The sequence below is a fragment of the Eptatretus burgeri genome, chromosome 16 (genome assembly GCF_056783735.1).
Source record: "Eptatretus burgeri isolate ZD-2024b chromosome 16, Ebu_testis_v1, whole genome shotgun sequence".
Lineage (NCBI taxonomy): Eukaryota > Metazoa > Chordata > Myxini > Myxiniformes > Myxinidae > Eptatretus > Eptatretus burgeri.
Genome location: NC_140976.1, coordinates 54,826,311 through 54,843,311, shown reverse-complemented (window position 1 = coordinate 54,843,311; position 17,001 = coordinate 54,826,311). Strand labels below are relative to the sequence as shown.

The 17,001-nt window shown below is 45.8% G+C and overlaps 1 protein-coding gene across 3 annotated transcripts in view; it reads left to right on the top strand.

Annotated features, from left to right (window-relative positions):
• The window catches only part of LOC147011091 (mast/stem cell growth factor receptor Kit-like), a 72,734-nt gene that overhangs the window by 27,452 nt on the left and 28,281 nt on the right, over window positions 1-17,001 (top strand). For all 3 annotated transcript variants that reach the window (XM_085858647.1, XM_085858649.1, XM_085858648.1), the window contains exons 10-12: window positions 4,070-4,205; window positions 4,416-4,520; window positions 9,985-10,095. In XM_085858647.1, coding sequence (XP_085714773.1) covers window positions 4,070-4,205; window positions 4,416-4,520; window positions 9,985-10,095 — 352 coding nt within the window. The remainder of the gene's footprint in view (window positions 1-4,069; window positions 4,206-4,415; window positions 4,521-9,984; window positions 10,096-17,001) is intronic.

The following is a 17,001-nucleotide window of genomic DNA, read 5'->3' as shown; positions in this document are numbered from 1 at the left end:
CCCTCCCTGGTCCGGCGACTCCACTGGCCTGAAACACTCACTCGACCGGCGCCCTGATGGACAAGAGATGCCACACTCCAACAGACTCCCCGTGGGGCCCACGTCGTACCACACCCGTGATCAGACCCCATGTCCAAATCCTGCCAGTGCATCTCCCCAACTGCCTGGTACAACCCAATTTCACAGGGGGGCAATCTTCCCGAGGCCCACTCCATTTAGGCCATGTGGAGGTGGGTCGGTTTGTTCAGTTTCGATGTGCAGATCACCAATCTAAACGAAATTCACCCTGTACATTCATGAGAACACACCATTGAAATTCCTACTTGTTTCCAAATGCACAAGTTGACACACCGACAGTTATTACCATTTGAAATTACCGCCGTGAAGTGGGCGTGGCGTGCTTGTAATCGCGGAGGAAATGACCAGGAAACAACAAATCAAGATGGCGGCGCCCATGGTTGTCTGGTGATTTCGAGTGATTTTTGGTCTTTCAACAACCAAATATGCGGTTTCACACTTGGGCGGGGAGGAAGATGAGAAAGTGACGCAATTCACGGATAAAAGCTGGCGTCAGGTATGCGAGTGTGCGAAGGCTTGGTGCGACGCCACAGATAGTGAAACTATCAACAAATGCCGTTTGCTGGCTGATCAAATTATGAAACTGCTGCCAATGACTGATCCTCCTGCAGATGCCGGCCGTCACCGGTTCTGCTATGCGTCGTTTTTTTAACGAGGATCATATAAAACGTGTTGAAGCCAGGAAAAGGAAATCAGAAGCCAGCACTACTGCAGTTTCTGCTCGAGCCAGTGAGGTGGTGGGCAGACTCGAAGAAAAGGGGCACTCATACCACAACATACGTAGAAAATCCCTCAGAACCTCTGCAGAAAGGGTGGCTGGCAAATTAGCTGGTGTACTGCCAAGAATTTGTGTGATATGCCAGAAAAAAGACAAATTCATCCGTGTCAAAGGAAAATCTCAACGTGATCAGTTGTCCCTGGCAGAAACACTGGATGGAGGAAAGCTGAGGGAAACTGCTGAGCAGAGGAGAGATGAACGTGATGTGAGAATAATGACAACTATAAAGGATAAAGACTGTGTGGCGCTGGCAGTTTGTTATCACCGTAAATGTTATTACGAGTATGTGAATGACACATACCACAGACAGAGTGAAAGTAAACTCCAAACTCAGAAAGTGAACTCAGAAAATGACTCAACATTTGACATTTTCTGTGATAAAGTAATCCAGGTAAGACTCATTGATGGAAAGCAATCTATACATATGAAGAAGTTGTGTGAGATGTTCAATGACCGACTCAGAGTATGCGAAGGTCAGGATAAGGCCAACTACCAGGCGACAAGACTGAAGAAAAGACTGCAGGAACGGTACGCAGACATGATTTTCTATCGTCCACCAAAAATGTCTGAGAGCGAAGTGGTGTACATGAAGGACATTGATATTGGTTCCATTGCTCAGGCTGCTGTTGTAGACAGTAGCTCTACAACAGAAACAGAGTCAACTACAGAAGATGAAGCCAGCCAGGGTCCACAGCAGGATGACTCAGACCTCAATTTACATGTTCTATACTCGGGAGCACTCATGGTGAGGGATGACCTGAACAAACACTAAAGTGTGGACATTACATGGCCCTACTTGGAAATGGTGGAGCTAGCACTAGAGCTTATACGGGCAACTCGTACTTCGAACTGACCTAAACTATGCAAGGTAACTTACCCGTTTACTGGCTGGAAATGGCCGGGCTAGAGCACTCCCACCCAGACACCTATCAAGCGTTCATGGATGGGAAATGGACTGCAAGCTCTTCTGCAGCCAGTCGCTGGGAGAACAGAAGTTGCCGCCTCCAAGCGACGCTCTGATGCTGCATTGCAAAAGAGTGAACTATCAGTCTGCGATCCACCACCGCGCGACTGAGAGGTTTATGGAAGCCCCTTCTCCTACATTTCACGGATGGGTGGAACGCAACGGAGCACTGATTGTTCACTGGCTGAACAAACCACCAGCGCCGAAAGAACTGTTAGAGGCGACGAAATGTAATTGCAAGAAGACGAAATGCGAGACCAACCAGTGTTCTTGCCGGTCAAAAGGACTGTCCTGCGCAGAGCTGTGGGTGTCAAAACTGCGCCAACGATGAACAGACCCATGCAGAAATGGAACTTATGGATGATGAAAGCAGAACTGACGATGATTCCGACGACGAACTGTGAATGCGGGTGTCACACTGCTTTTGCTGTGGTAATCTACTACACAGTAGTATTCAGATTGGTTAGCATGTAATAGTGGACTTGAGTTTTGTAATAACAGCAGTCAAGTGCCTAGTTGAGCAACCGCTTCAGAGCAAGAAATACTGGAGTTCTAAGACAGTAATCTTCTTGTGGCGGTTCTACTATTCATCAGGCTGAGTCACGCAGTCTCTTTGTCTGATTTAATCCGTAATAGCCAATGTAACTGTCTTTAATAGTCAATGTAACTACCTTTAATAGCCAGTGTGGCTGCCTTTTAAGCAAAAAGTTCCCTTGGTCAACTCGAAGGCCTGTCTGGTCGGTCCAGACGTTTTCGGCCGGTAAAAATATGTAACTGCTTCGGTTTATGACCTGTAATTATAAACATCTTTAATAACAGTGAATAGGGCTCTGTATAAACATATTGTATCATTTTAAGACCTCACAAGAGTTTTCTTTGACGTACATATCAGTCTAACCTTGATTCTTCATTTCTGTGTCAAAATCGTGCTTTAATGTTCGGTGTATCTTTAATTGCCAAAAATGACCAATTGTGTCACATCCTCGACGTGGAAACAAGTGGATTTGGACTCAGCGTCTAAAATTCTTTAAGTATGCCAAATTTCATCCAGATTGGTGATCTGCACAACGAAAATCATTTTCTGAAGGTAATAGCGAGTACCTCCACATGGTCTAATTAACTCCCCCTGGGCAGAATACTGCAGCCCAGGGACCAACTCCCCCCAACAATTTCCCATTTAAATTTAAAATTCTCAGCCCTGCATTTCCAAATATGGCTGCACGCGATGGCCTCATTGTTATTGTCGGGCCTTTCTGCCCCTCCCTGCAGCCACTGCTGGCCTTGAGCATCCCACTCTCCCAACCTTCATTGTCATGAGCCGCCAGTTGCTCATGACTCACAGCTCCTACTTCACATGAACAAGCGTGTTGAAAAACCAAATCGGGTTCCAACTGATGCTTTAATTGGCCTTTCTTTTCCTAAGTGCCTGACCGCTCAGCTTTTTCCTTCTCCCCCACCCTGTGGCTGCTAACACAAGCCCGTGCGCAGAGATTTGATAACTCCGGGCGCTGAGTCAACCTACACAGGGTCCATCTCGAACACCCCGGGAACCGGCACGACCTCTGCCGACACCAGCTTGCACACCTTGGTGGACATAGTCTCACTCACCAGCTCAGGTTCGGCTGCCTGCACGTACACCAGAGCCGGTGCCGCGTTGCACCCTGTCAGTATCCAGCGCATCAGAAATGTCCTTGCAGGGTCTAACTGCGCACCCATGAGTGCCATACCACAAACCAAGGAGGTTGCTTCATACACCACGGGGCTTATCCTACCCCCTCGAAAACCTCGATCTTTCTCGTCTCATGGACATTCTCTTCCTGAAGTAGAGTAACATTCACACCAGCACGATATTCTTCCAGGCCATCACACAAGAAACATGTCCCCGCAGAATTTTCCTTTCTCCCCCTCAACCAACCTGCCATTCAACTTTTAATCTGTGCTCCTAGCTGCACCACTAAAATGTTGTTACAGCCACGGGTTTCGGGTCTACTCCGAGGGGATATCCTCGGTTTGCTCAGACTTAGGGGGCCTGAGGCTGCTGGGCACGTATAACTTTGTTTTGATGTTTAAAGCCTCTACAGCTTTAAACATCAATGTTTTTGATGGTTCACTCAAGTCCCAATGACCCTATCCTGATTGGTTGACCCAGCTTGTCTATAATATAGCCGATGGAATATCACTGGCTGGTGAATGTGCTTCTTGCCAGACTTAAATGCTAATTGTTTCTTCATGTTCTTTGACACCCGTAGAAGCCTCGCTATGAGACCCAATGGAAGATAGTGGAGCGTGGAGGACCCGATGGAAATGACTACATATACATGGACGCAACACAACTCCCATACGATAAACACCGGTGGGAGCTGGACCGCTCTTTTATTCATCTCGGTGAGGCCTGGAGCATCGATATCCAAGAAGGATCTTCAACTTTGCAGGATCATTATCAGCATTAATAACAATAATAATCATGATGTTATTGGAATCATTATTTATATAATTTGGCCTAATGGGGCTAAGTCATTCATTGTATAGTTGCTTGCAGCAGGTTGTACAGTATGACGACGAATAATGACTTTTGTTCCCTGGGATATGTTTCAGGCAAGACACTGGGTTCTGGAGCGTTTGGCAAAGTACTCCAGGCCAAAGTGGAAGGATTGGATTCTCCCGGAGTCACCACACCCGTCGCAGTCAAGATGCTGAAACGTGAGAACCGAGCTTGTGACAATGTTCACAACATACTTTGGATCGCAATCTTAAAGGAAATGTGAAAATTTAAGAGCAGCCTATTTTTGTCACACTTATAGACTTCGGCCAAATGCTAGCGTATTACAGGTAACCATTGAGCAAGTTGAAAATTAAAGCTGTGCTGTATTTGTCTTAGAGCTTCCTCAAGAGTGAACCTGCTTTCAACACAAGGAAAGTAAAATTTCAAAGAATTGGATATAATAGCACAAGGTTATTTGAGAAATGCATGATCATTTGCATATAATAACAATCATGTGATAACTTTTTATGCCTCCGCTGACGAAGTCACCGGAGGCATTTTGTCTTTGCGTAGTCTATCCGTGTGTTTGTGATAGGTTTTTGTAACCGCAATAACTTAAGAACAGCTCAAGGGATCCAAGTCAAACTTGTATAATGATTTAAAGACAGACAGAGTAGATTATTGGGGTCAAAGGGCAAAGATTAGAGGTCCCTGTTAGGTAATAAATTCTGTTACTGCGCTAACTTGTGAACCAGTGATGGCATTTTGACAAAACTTGGCATGTATAAGTATATATTATGATACAAAGATGAACTGATTTGATTTTGGCATCAAAAGGTCAAAGGTTCAATGGCATGTCAGGAAGAATTGTGATACTTGAGAATAGCTGAAGGGATTTAAATCAAACTTGGTACAAGTATGTATAACGATGTAAAGATAAACTGATTCGATTTTTGAATCGAGAGATCAAAGGTAAAGTATCCTTATTTAAAATAAATTAATTCACTTTTGACGATACACCTCCCATAGCCGCACGCTTCTCCCGTAACCACGTGATCTGTTTACACCCCCTGCGTTTACCGATCCAAATTCACCATTCACCTCACAATTTTTTCTGCAACCCCTCCATTACCTAATCTGATGAAAACTCTCAAATAATAATAACAATAATAATAAAAACGATCTCTTATAATGCTTCATCTTCCTCTTTCACACGTGTGGTACTCTTTACTGTATCATAATGCACTACTCTTCTACTATTTTAACAGACTGCTCTCAATTCGACCTTTCCTTCATTCCTTGCCTAAAAAATCCAACTGTTACAGCGTTTCTTCTCTCCATTCTCTTAATTCGCCTTTATTGCATCTCTGACCTCAAAAAATTTAAGATCCTAGTTTGCTATGAATGTTCACTTTCCATCAACCATTCTTTTTTTTTTCCAACTTCAGTGCCAACTCACCCCCTCACCCCTCACTCTCAAAGCAACCATCACACTCTCTCCAAACTTCACTCTCACGTTTCTCAAAAACTCCCTCCTCACCTTTCTCCCTCAACTCTCCCCACTCACCCTTCTCAAAGTTGCCCCCCGCCTCACATCCACAAAGCTGCCTTCTGTCCGCTCTCTTGCCCCCCCTCTCCCCCAGCACCACAGAGCCTTTTATTCTCCTCTTACGGCCCACTCCCTTAGCTATTCTGCAATCCCCCACACTTTCAACAACTCTTCTTACCTCCCCCCCCTCCTCCCTTGTCATAGCCTCCCTCTCCACTCCCATCCCCTGCACCCCAAAGTCTCCTCCCCTCCCTCTTCATGAACAGTGTGGACCTCAAATATCTGGGCCATTCGCTCAAACCTTACAGATCTTTCCATACAGGTTGCCACTGACAAACCAGACGTAATCTGCTGAACAGAAACTTTCCTCCCTCAAGACGTCTCTGACTCCCAAGTATCTCTCCCCGGTTCCTCCCTCCTCCGGTTTGACAGACCTGAGTCTCATCCTGGTGGAGGAGTTGCTCTCTTCATCAAAGACTCTATTCCTCACTCTCCATGCACTGCCGTCACTCCCCAACACCCCCAGGAATACCTCTAGCTGCGGCTTCCCCTCCACTCCCACCTCATGTTTATATGTGTACTGTACCGTCCACCGAACAGTGATGACTCCATTTACACCTCATTATCTGAAAACATGGACCAACTTCCCTCTTCTCATCCAAACTCTCTCTTCCTCATATGTGGTGACTTAATTGTCATCATGCCAGTTGGCTCGGTGTGGGTACCTCTCTCACCTGTCATGGCACTTCAGCAAAAGACTTCTGTAACTCATTGGGACTGACTCAATCGGTCAACTTCCCGACCCGGATCTCAACCAATGGTACTCCATCTCTTGTGGATCTGATTTTGACAAATTCCCCTGAATATATCTGCTGCTCTTCCTACGCTCCAATCGGTTCTTCTGACCATGTGCTTGTCAAAGTGGACATCTCTGGCTGTTATCAGAGAACCACCTCAGCGCCGTCGAGTCTGGCATTTCACTCAAGCCGACTGGCAGGGTCTCCAAGCAGCCATCAAACTTCTAGACTGGTCTCACATCGCTACTTTCTCCAGCATCAACTCATCCTGGGAATTCTTTCAAAGAAACTTGCTCTCCCTCATGCACAGATTTATTCCCTCTCATCTTCAGTTGCCGTACCCTTCCTCCCGCCCATGGTTCGCTGAAGCTTGTGGCGAGGCAGTTGTCCTGAAACAACTTGCCTTTGCCTCATGGAAAGCAAACACAACTGAGGGTAATCTCAGTTCCTTCCATAAAGCTCGGAACAAGTGTGTATCTACCCTCAGGAGAGCCAGAAAACAACATCTTTCTAAGCTCAAGTCTGAACTCTCAAACCTCTCTCCCTCCTCCAAATCCTGGTGGCATCTACTCAAATCTGTTTCTGGTGTATGTTCCCCCTCCATCCCTCCCTTACATCAAATGGCCGCACTGCTGATACCGCACGTGAAAAAGCTGAATGCCTCAACTCGGTGTTTGCATCGAAATCTTGTGTCCAAAACCCATCACTTTCTCTACCCACCTTACCCAGTCGTACTCAACTGTCCCTGGACTCTGTGTCCTTTCTCCTGACACGGTGGAGAGCTTGCTGACAAACCTCGACTCGGATTCTGCAACCGGTCCAGACGGCATCAGCCCGCGTGTCCTAAAAACCTGCTCCTCTGCTCTTGCTCACCCTCTCTGTTCTATGCACCCTCTCATTTGCTCAAGGTCATCTGCCAATCTGCTTGGAAATCAGCAAATGTAACTGCCCTGCATAAAAAGGTGCAAAAACAGATCCCTGCAACTACAGACCAATCAGCCTTCTCCCAATCATCAGCAAGGTTATGGAATCCATCATCACTTCAGACATTAAATCCTTCCCCTTCTCCAATGGCCTGATTTCTGATCATCAATCTTTTTTTCAGACCAGGTCACTCTACGCTAGATATGCTGCTTCTGCTTTCCCAACAATGGATGGAGGTACTCAATGCCAGACATGAAATCAGAGCCATATCCCTGGACATATCACGTGCTTTTGACATGGTCTGGCACCCTGCCCTGCTCACCAAACTCTCTTCTCATGGTATCCAAGGCCATCTCCACTCATGGCTCGCACTTCCTCTCCTATCGCAGCCAACGTGTGGCCATAAATGGAGTTCTTTCATCCCCTCTTCCTGTCCAGGCTGGAGTTCCTCAAGGTAGCGTTCTGGGCCCTGTTCTTTTTCTGGTTTTCATCAACAATCTCTCCGACTCTCAGGAAAATCCTCTTTATCTCTTTGCTGATGACTCCACCCTCTGCTGTACCATCGGTCATCCCTCAGACCGGCAAGCAGCAGCTTCTTCGCTCACTGCATATCGGGATAAAATAAAAAACTGGTCCAACACGTGGAACATATCTTTCAAGTCGGACAAATCTCACACTTTCACTCTGTCTTTCCGAAAGGACCGTTTGGAAAAAACCCCCATCCACTTTCTCACCAGTCCTCTGGAAGAAGTCCTTTCATTCAAGCATCTGGGTCTCACTATCTGCAATGATCTTTCCTGGAAAAGCCACATTTCCAACCTCTACTCCAAAGCCAGTCGCCAACTGGAAATCCTCCGTCGTGCAAAGTCCTTCCTTGACCCATCTGAGCTCTTGACCACTTACAAAGCTTTTGTCCGCAGCCTGATGGAGTAATGCTCTCCCCTCTTGGCTGGTGCTCCTGCCTCCCACCTTTCTCAGCTTCATGCTGTGGAAACCAAGGCATTTCGGATCATTGGCATCTCCCGCAATGAGGCTGAGTCTTTGGGCCTCTAACCGCAGGCGTGTCGGTGGTCTTTCTGTCTTCTACCGTCTCCTCTCCGGTCTCGCTCCCCCTGCTGTGTCTGCGATTTGTCCCCACCATATTTATTCAGTGCGCTCAAGGTCCGCCGACAACCCCCTTCTGGTAAAACTATCAAAATCACGAATCACTGCTTACCTTCACTCTTCCATTCCTCTTTTTTCCCACCTTTGGAATAAACTCCCTCACTCTGTTCAATCCCATCCTTCCCTCCAGGCCTTCAAAACAGTTGTTCACCACCACCTCTTATCGTCCCCCATCCAAATCCTCGATCTTTTCTACCCCCGTTAATCCACCCCAAACCCACCTCCTTTAAATTCCCTGCTTTCCTTCCTGAAAGTCCCTGTAATGTCCATCTTGTACACCCCTTGTTCCCGTCCCATCCCTCTCCCTTCCACAGGTCTCCTCATGTGTCTATTCCCCACTGTTTTCTGATTCCCTCTACCATCCCTCCTGTCTCATGTTATACATTCTGTGTGTTAGCTCTCATACGAGCCTCGACAAGGTATACAAAAAAAAGTGAAAATGTTACCGAGGTATGGATTTGAACTGAACTAAGTAACATGTACCATGATACATATGTACAGATTAGATATTGAGGTCAAATGGTCTTGAGGTTTTAGTTCAAAATTAGTGTCAGCAAAGACTCAAATGTGGGCGGAAGCATAATTATCGGTCGACGTCATGCTATCAAATTATGCTGATATCAAATTATCAAACATGCTAATTATGTTTTAATGAATTTGTGGAGGGCTTGTTTTGATGGGCATGTGGAGTTGATTACACAGATAAGAGAAAGTACGACACACAAGGATACACGAGGAAGTTTGATGCAGGAGGCCATTTGGCCCATCAAGGCTGTGCTAAAAGGCCAAATGATGAAGTAGTGGAGATCAGAAAGGCTGTATCTGGTTAATTAACAGGAAGTGGATGAATCCATGCAATCTTTTATTGGCTATAATGTCATAGGGCAGGAAGTTTAAAAGCAGATGTGAGGCAATAAAGAACAAAGTGGTTGCCAACCTGTCTATGCTGGGGAGATGGCAGATATTGGATCCTCAGGTTCTTCATGGTAAGTCTCATCTATGTCGAGGGTAATACTAGTCGTACTTGTATGCATATAATTAAAGTTAATGTAGTGAGATATCTGACGTGTTTGTGTGTGTGTGTGTGTGTGTGTGTGTGTGTGTGTGTGTGTGTGTGTGTGTGTGTGTGTGTGTGTGTGTGTGTGTGTGTGTGTGTGTGTGTGTGTGTGTGTGTGTGTGTGTGTGTGTGTGTGTGTGTGTGTGTGTGTGTGTGTGTGTGTGTGTGTGTGTGTGTGTGTGTTTCTGCAGCTTCTGCAAAATCCGAGGAAAAGAATGCTCTGCTCTCTGAGCTAAAAATTCTGAGTCACCTGGGAAGCCACCTGAACATTGTTAACTTACTTGGAGCCTGCACTGAACATGGTTCGTAGCTCTCACACTAACTTCACTTCCTTTACAGCCCTTCTTTTTCAACCTTACTCTTTTTATCTCTCTCTCCTCCTCATCCTCCTCCTCCTTCCTTTTGATAAACGAAACTGCCTCGTGTTGCGAAGTTCCCTATTCAAAAAGAAAGCACCTGAGCCTCAGGTCCGACGTTTCCCACACCATGCAGTCAGTCTCAGTTGAAGGCCACTTGGTGGTCAAAACGTCAGAGCTCGCCGTAGCCTCTCGGCAGCATAGTTTGTGTTAGTTTAATTTATTAACGCTTTCTTTTTCTATTCTCCTGTAAGTAAATGCTCGTTTGTTTTTTTTGTTTTTAAATCTTCATTTAACAATTCCCCAAATGCTGTTCAAAGTCCTTTTACCAACTTGCATGTCTGTTGGAGGAAGAACATCGGTAGGAATGTCAAAACTTGTATGAACAAGTTTTTCTTGCCTTGTCCAAATTGCAAAACGATCACATCAAATCCTTCGGCAAGTCCTCATGGTTCAGATACAAGGCTGTAGTCAACAGACTTCAATTTTATCATTACATCACTGCATGACATTCATCAGCCAATTTCCCCGTGTATGCAAAGTGAATAGCGGGTTTAAGCGCGTGGTTTCACTTTTGTCTGTCCGTCCGTCTCTCCACAAATGGGAGTTTATGATCTCGGAGCAACTTGATTTAAATTAAATTATATTTTGAACTTGAATTGAAAAACTAACCTGCGGTTTAACCGTGCATCATCTCTGAATTCGTCCCAATTGCACGTGCTCACGGATGAGTGAGATAATTTTTTTGTCCGGCAGTCAAACAAAATATATAAATCATTCCAGAGAGGAAATGTACTGTTTTTTTAAGGACGTCATAAAGGACACAAACAACAGGCACGAAGAACTAATGTTAGATCAGGTGGTGTAATAACCACTGCATCAATGGTGCTAAACTTCCTGACTTTGTTTTTTATACAACCTTTAAAATCATTCTTTTATTTCTTTTGAATTATATATACCTGAACACTTAACTGCATGGTGTAAGATATTCTCTGAACTGTCTAGTTTATACAGTGCTATCTACACATTGCATCTCTGCTAGTGTGTGTGTGTGTGTGTGTGTGTGTGTGTGTGTGTGTGTGTGTGTGTGTGTGTGTGTGTGTGTGTGTGTGTGTGTGTGTGTGTGTGTGTGTGTCCGTCCTCCATAACTCCAAAACCATGGAAACTAGCAGCCTGAAATCTTTGCATGCATACTAAGGGAACTCCAAGCAAGTGCACGAGTGAAAATTTGGTGTTTGGGTTAATTAAAACACCCCTTTTGAAGATAATTAACGGCCTTATTTAATTATATCGTTCATCGGGTGTATCCTCGGCCACCTCGCTCTGTATATGGGGTCCTAAGGCATTTCCTGGGTAACTTCGCTGGGGTGTGAAGCCGCCATGTTTTTTGGCCTGCTCAACCATGCCTTGACTTGGAGCAGGCCGCAACGATTTCTTCTTGATAAAGTTATTTTTTTCACTCCCCTCACTCATATTATCGATGCATACGAAATGATGCATGCATCGCAATGCTTATAAACGCTTGGAGATGCTGGCTTTATTTAATTGACTTTATTTCATTTCCGCACATGTCAACCTCGAGAATCTCTTAAATGAAGCCAAATTACAAGATTTAAACTCCTGAATTTAACTTAGGAGCAGTTCCAACTGCTAAAATAAAATGTTCATTTGTCCAAATCAGACGTATTTGATCTCATATCTACGAATCGCTGAATACATTTAAATGCTTATAAACACTTGAAGATGCCAGCGTTCGTGGCTTTATTTAATTTCCGCACATGCCATAACCTCAAGCATCTCTTAAGCTAAGCCGAATTACAAAGTTTCAGCTCCAGAATTTAACTTAGCAGCAGTTCCGACTGCTAAAAAAGGTGTTCATTTGTCCAATTCGGACATTTTTAGGGCATCTCCGGGTGGTGTTTAATACGACGGATCATTGCTTACCAAGCCAGCTGTTCCTTATCAACTGTCTTGTTTGAGTGCTTCCTTCAGTCATTTGGCAGGCGCTCTACAATATTCGCAGTCACTGAATACTATATATCGATTGACTTGAACAGAGGTCAGGGGCCACTCGCCTACATTGGCCACATGTTGTTCTGCGGTGCAACAGGCAGTGGCTGGCTCGCTGAAAATGTGAAATTTTATTTTACATGAAGTTTACCCTTTTATATAAATATATATATATATATATATATATATATATATATATATATATATATATATGTATATATATACCAAGTCGAAAACACCAGGGGGTTGACTCAGCCTGCCATCCTTCCGAGGTCAGCGAAATGAGTACCAGTTGTACTGGGCCCGGTGTATGCCCCGGTTAGAATAGGTGTACCATATCCCTGTGTGTCGTAAGAGGCGACCAGGGTTGCGTCAGGAAGGGCATCCGGCCTAAAAACCTATGCCAAATCATTATGCGGACAACAAAACGAATTTCCATACCGGATCGGTCGAGGCCCGGGTTACCAACGACCACCACCGGTACCGGTGGTCAGCAGGGTACCAGTGGAAATTGTGCTACTGCTGGGCGAAGGAGGAGAAGGAGACGGGGAAGGCGAGTCCGGAGGCAGTGGGAGAGGGGGAAGGGTAGAAGTGTGGAGGTGAGAGTTGGAACTCTGAATGTTGGGACGATGACTGGCAAAGGGTGAGAGTTGGCTGATATGATGGAGAGAAGAAAGGTGGATATACTGTGTGTACAAGAGACCAAGTGGATGGGGAGTAAGGCTAGGAGCATTGGAGGTGGTTTCAAACTGTTCTACCATTGTGTGGATGGGAGGAGAAATGGTGTCGGGGTAATCCTGAAGGAAGATTATGTCAAGAGGGTATTGGAGGTGAGGAGAGTGTCTGACCGAGTGATGAGTGTGAAGTTGGAAATTGAAGGGGTGATGATGAATGTCATCAGTGCATATGCCCCACATATGGGGTGTGAGATGGAATATAAAGAAGATTTCTGGAGTGAGTTCGATGAAGTGGTGGAGAGTGTATCCAAGGATGAAAGAGTGGTGATTGGAGCAGATTTCAATGGACATGTTGGGGAAGGGAATAAAGAGGATGAGGAGGTGATGGGGAGGTACGGTCTCAACAAGAGAAATGTGGAAGGGCAAATGGTGGTAGAGTTTGCAAAAAGAATGGAAATGGCAGTGGTAAATACGTATTTCAAGAAGAAGGAGGAACACAGGGTGACATACAAGAGTGGAGGAAAGTGCACACAGGTGGATGACATCTTAAGCAGGAGATGTAACCTGAAAGAGATTAGTGACTGTAAGGTGGTGGCAGGGGAGAGTGTAGCTCGACAGCATCGATTGGTGGTCTGTAGGATGACTTTAGAGGTGAGGTTGAGGAAGAGAGTGAGGGCTGAACCAAGGTCCAGATGGTGGAAGCTGAAGGAGGAAGACTGTCGTGTGAAATTTAGGGAGGAGGTGAGACAGGCGTTGGATGGTGGTAAAGATGGGTGGGATGATTGGGCAACGACAGCAGAAGTTGTGGGGGAGATAGCTCGGAAGGTACTTGGTGTGACATCTGGACAGAGGAAGGAAGATAAGGAGACTTGGTGGTGGAATGAGGAAGTACAGGAAAGTATAAGGAAGAAGGGGTTGGCGAAAAAGAAGTGGGATAGTCAGAGAGATGAAGAAAGTAGGCAGGAGTACAAGGAGTGGCGGCGAAAGGCAAAAAGAGAGGTGGCAAAGGCCAAGGAAAAGGCATATGACGAGCTGTATGAGAAGTTGGATACAAAAGAAGGGGAAAAGGATTTATACCGATTGGCAAGACAGAGGGACCGAGCTGGGAAGGATGTGCTGCAGGTTAGAGTGATAAAGGACGCAAATGGGAATGTGCTGATGAGCGAGGAGAGTGTGTTGAGAAGGTGGATGGAGTACTTCGAGGAGCTGATGAATGAAGAAAATGAGAGAGAGAAGGTTGGAAGAGGTGGAGATAGTGAATCTGGAAGTGGGGTGGATCAGTAAGGATGAAGTGAGGATTGCTATGAAGAATATGAAAAGTAGAAAAGCGGTTGGCCCAGATGGTATACCAGTGGAGGCATGGAAGTGCTTCGGAGAGATGGCAGTGGGGTTGTTAACCAGATTGTTTAATAAAGTCTTGGAAAGTGAGAGGATGCCGGAGGAGTGGAGATTAAGTGTACTGGTTCCGATTTTCAAGAATAATGGTGATGTGCAGAGCTGTGGAAATTACAGAGGGATAAAGTTGTTAAGCCACACCATGAAGTTGTGGGAAAGAGTAGTGGAAGCTCGGTTGAGAGGAGAGGTGACGATCTGTGAGCAGCAATATGGGTTTATGCCAGGAAAGAGCACCACTGATGCAATGTTTGCTTTGAGAATGTTGATGGAGAAGTATAGGGAAGGCCAGAAGGAGTTACATTGTGTGTTTGTGGATTTAGAGAAAGCTTATGATAGGGTGCCAAGAGAGGAGTTGTGGCATTGTATGAGGAAGTCAGGAGTGGTGGAGAAGTATGTGAGGATCGTGCAGGATATGTATGAGGACAGTGTGACAGCGGTGAGGTGTGCGGTAGGAATGACGGACCGGTTTAAGGTAAAAGTGGGATTGCACCAAGGATCGACTCTGAGCCCTTTCCTGTTTGCAATGGTGATGGACAGGTTGACGGACGAGATCAGACTGGAGTCTCCATGGACTATGATGTTCGCGGATGACATCATGATCTGTAGGGAGAGTAGGGAGCAGGCTGAGGCGAGCCTCGAGCGGTGGAGGTACGCACTGGAGAGAAGGGGAATGATAGTCAGTCGGAGTAAGACGGAGTACATGTGCGTAAATGAGAGGGAGTGTGGTGGTATGGTGCGGTTGCAAGGAGTTGAGGTGGTGAAGGTGGTTGGGTTTAAATACTTGGGATCAACTGTCCAAAGTAACGGAGAGTGTGGGAGAGAAGTGAAAAAGAGGGTGCAGGCAGGATGGAGTGGGTGGAGAAGAGTTGCAGGAGTGATTTGAGACAGAAGGGTAGCTGCAAGAGTGAAGGGGAAAGTATATAAGACGGTAGTGAGACCAGCTATGTTGTATGGTTTGGAGGCGGTGGCGCTAACAAAAAGACAGGAAGCAGAGCTGGAGGTGGCAGAGTTAAAGATGCTGTGATTCTCGTTGGGAGTGACGAGGATGGACAGGATAAGAAATGAGTATATTAGAGGGACAGCGCAGGTAGGACGGTTTGGAGACAAAGTGAGAGAGGTGAGATTGAGATGGTTTGGACAATGTGCACAGGAGGGAAGCGGAGTATATCGGGAGAAGGATGTTGAAGATGGAGCCGCCAGGCAGGAGGAGAAGAGGAAGGCCAAAGAAGAGGTTCATGGATACGGTGAGGGCGGACATGCGGGTGGTTGGAGTGTCAATGGAAGATGTGGAGGATAGAGCGAAATGGAGACGGTTGATCCGCTGTGGCGACCCCTAACGGGAGCAAGCCCAAAGAGGAAGAAGAAGATGAAGTTTACCCTTTTTGTACGATCATCCATTATATGATCCATCACATTGGCATACATAGATACAAATAAAAATTAAACATTTCCTTTTTAAAGTTTTTTCAACCGTTTGGTGGAGTGCTTGGTGAAGCCACTTGGCACGTGTTCTTCAAGCTTCAATGGCAATATTGCAGTTCGATACTGGAAGTAAGTTGGAAGGCAAAATAAATTATGTGATCACAATGAGTAAAAAAATGTTTTCAGTTGTTATGAAGTAATGAGTCACCACGTCATGGCAGGAAAGCCGAGAGGTGTGCAAGCTGGCTCTAAGCCGTCCAGCCTGGGTTTGAATCCTGATCCAGCTATAAACAGTCATCCTGGTGTTTCACAGGCAGGGTGATTAATCAATGTGTGTGCCGTTAAACTGGACGTCACATTTGATGGAATCCCCCCTCTCCTCCCATCCCTTTCCCACACCCCCCCTTTCCCAACTCTCGACCCTCTCCCTCTGTCTCTCCCCCACCCCTAGCTCTTTCCCACCCCTCTCGCTCTCTATCCCTCCCCTCTCTCTGTCTCTGAACGTATCTGGATGGTGGTTTTGGCCAGATGGTGATTATCTCTGCACGTATCCAAACGGTTATCCCTGTATATATATATATATATATATATATATATATATATATATATATATATATATATATATATATATATATATATATATATATATATATATATATATATATATATATATATATATATATGGACAGTGGTTCTTTCTGGATGAACCCTCCCATCACGATGCCTTCATTTGCCCTCCCTTTATGCTGCCTTCCCTTCACTCACCCCTCCTCACTCCTCCAACCCTCCTTGCTCCCCCTCCTTCCTCACTCCCCCACCACTCCTTGCTCCCTCCTCTTTCCTCACTCTCACCACTCCTCGCTCCCTCACTCCTCCACCCCTCTTTTTTCCCCCCTTGGTATACCTGTCGTCCATATGGTGCTTTTCTCTGGATGTGTCCGGATAGTGATTATGTCCAGACAGACCCTCCCCTTACACTGCCTTCGCTTGCCCTCCTCTCATGCTGCCTTCCCTTGACGTATCTAGACTGTGGTTATGCACGGATGGTGGTTATCTCCACACGTACCCGGATGGTGATTATCTCCACATGAAACCCGGACAGTGGTTATCTCTGCACGTATCCTGATGGTGGTTATCTCCGCAAGTATCCGGATGGTGGTTATCTCCGCACGTATCCGGATGGTGGTTATCTCCGCACGTATCCGGACTGTGGTTATCTCCTCATATATCTGGATGGTAGTTATCTTTGCACTTACCTGGATGGTGGTTATCTCCGCACGTATCCAGATGGTGGTTATCTCCGCATGTATCCGGATGGTGGTTATCTCCGCATGTATCCGGACAGTGG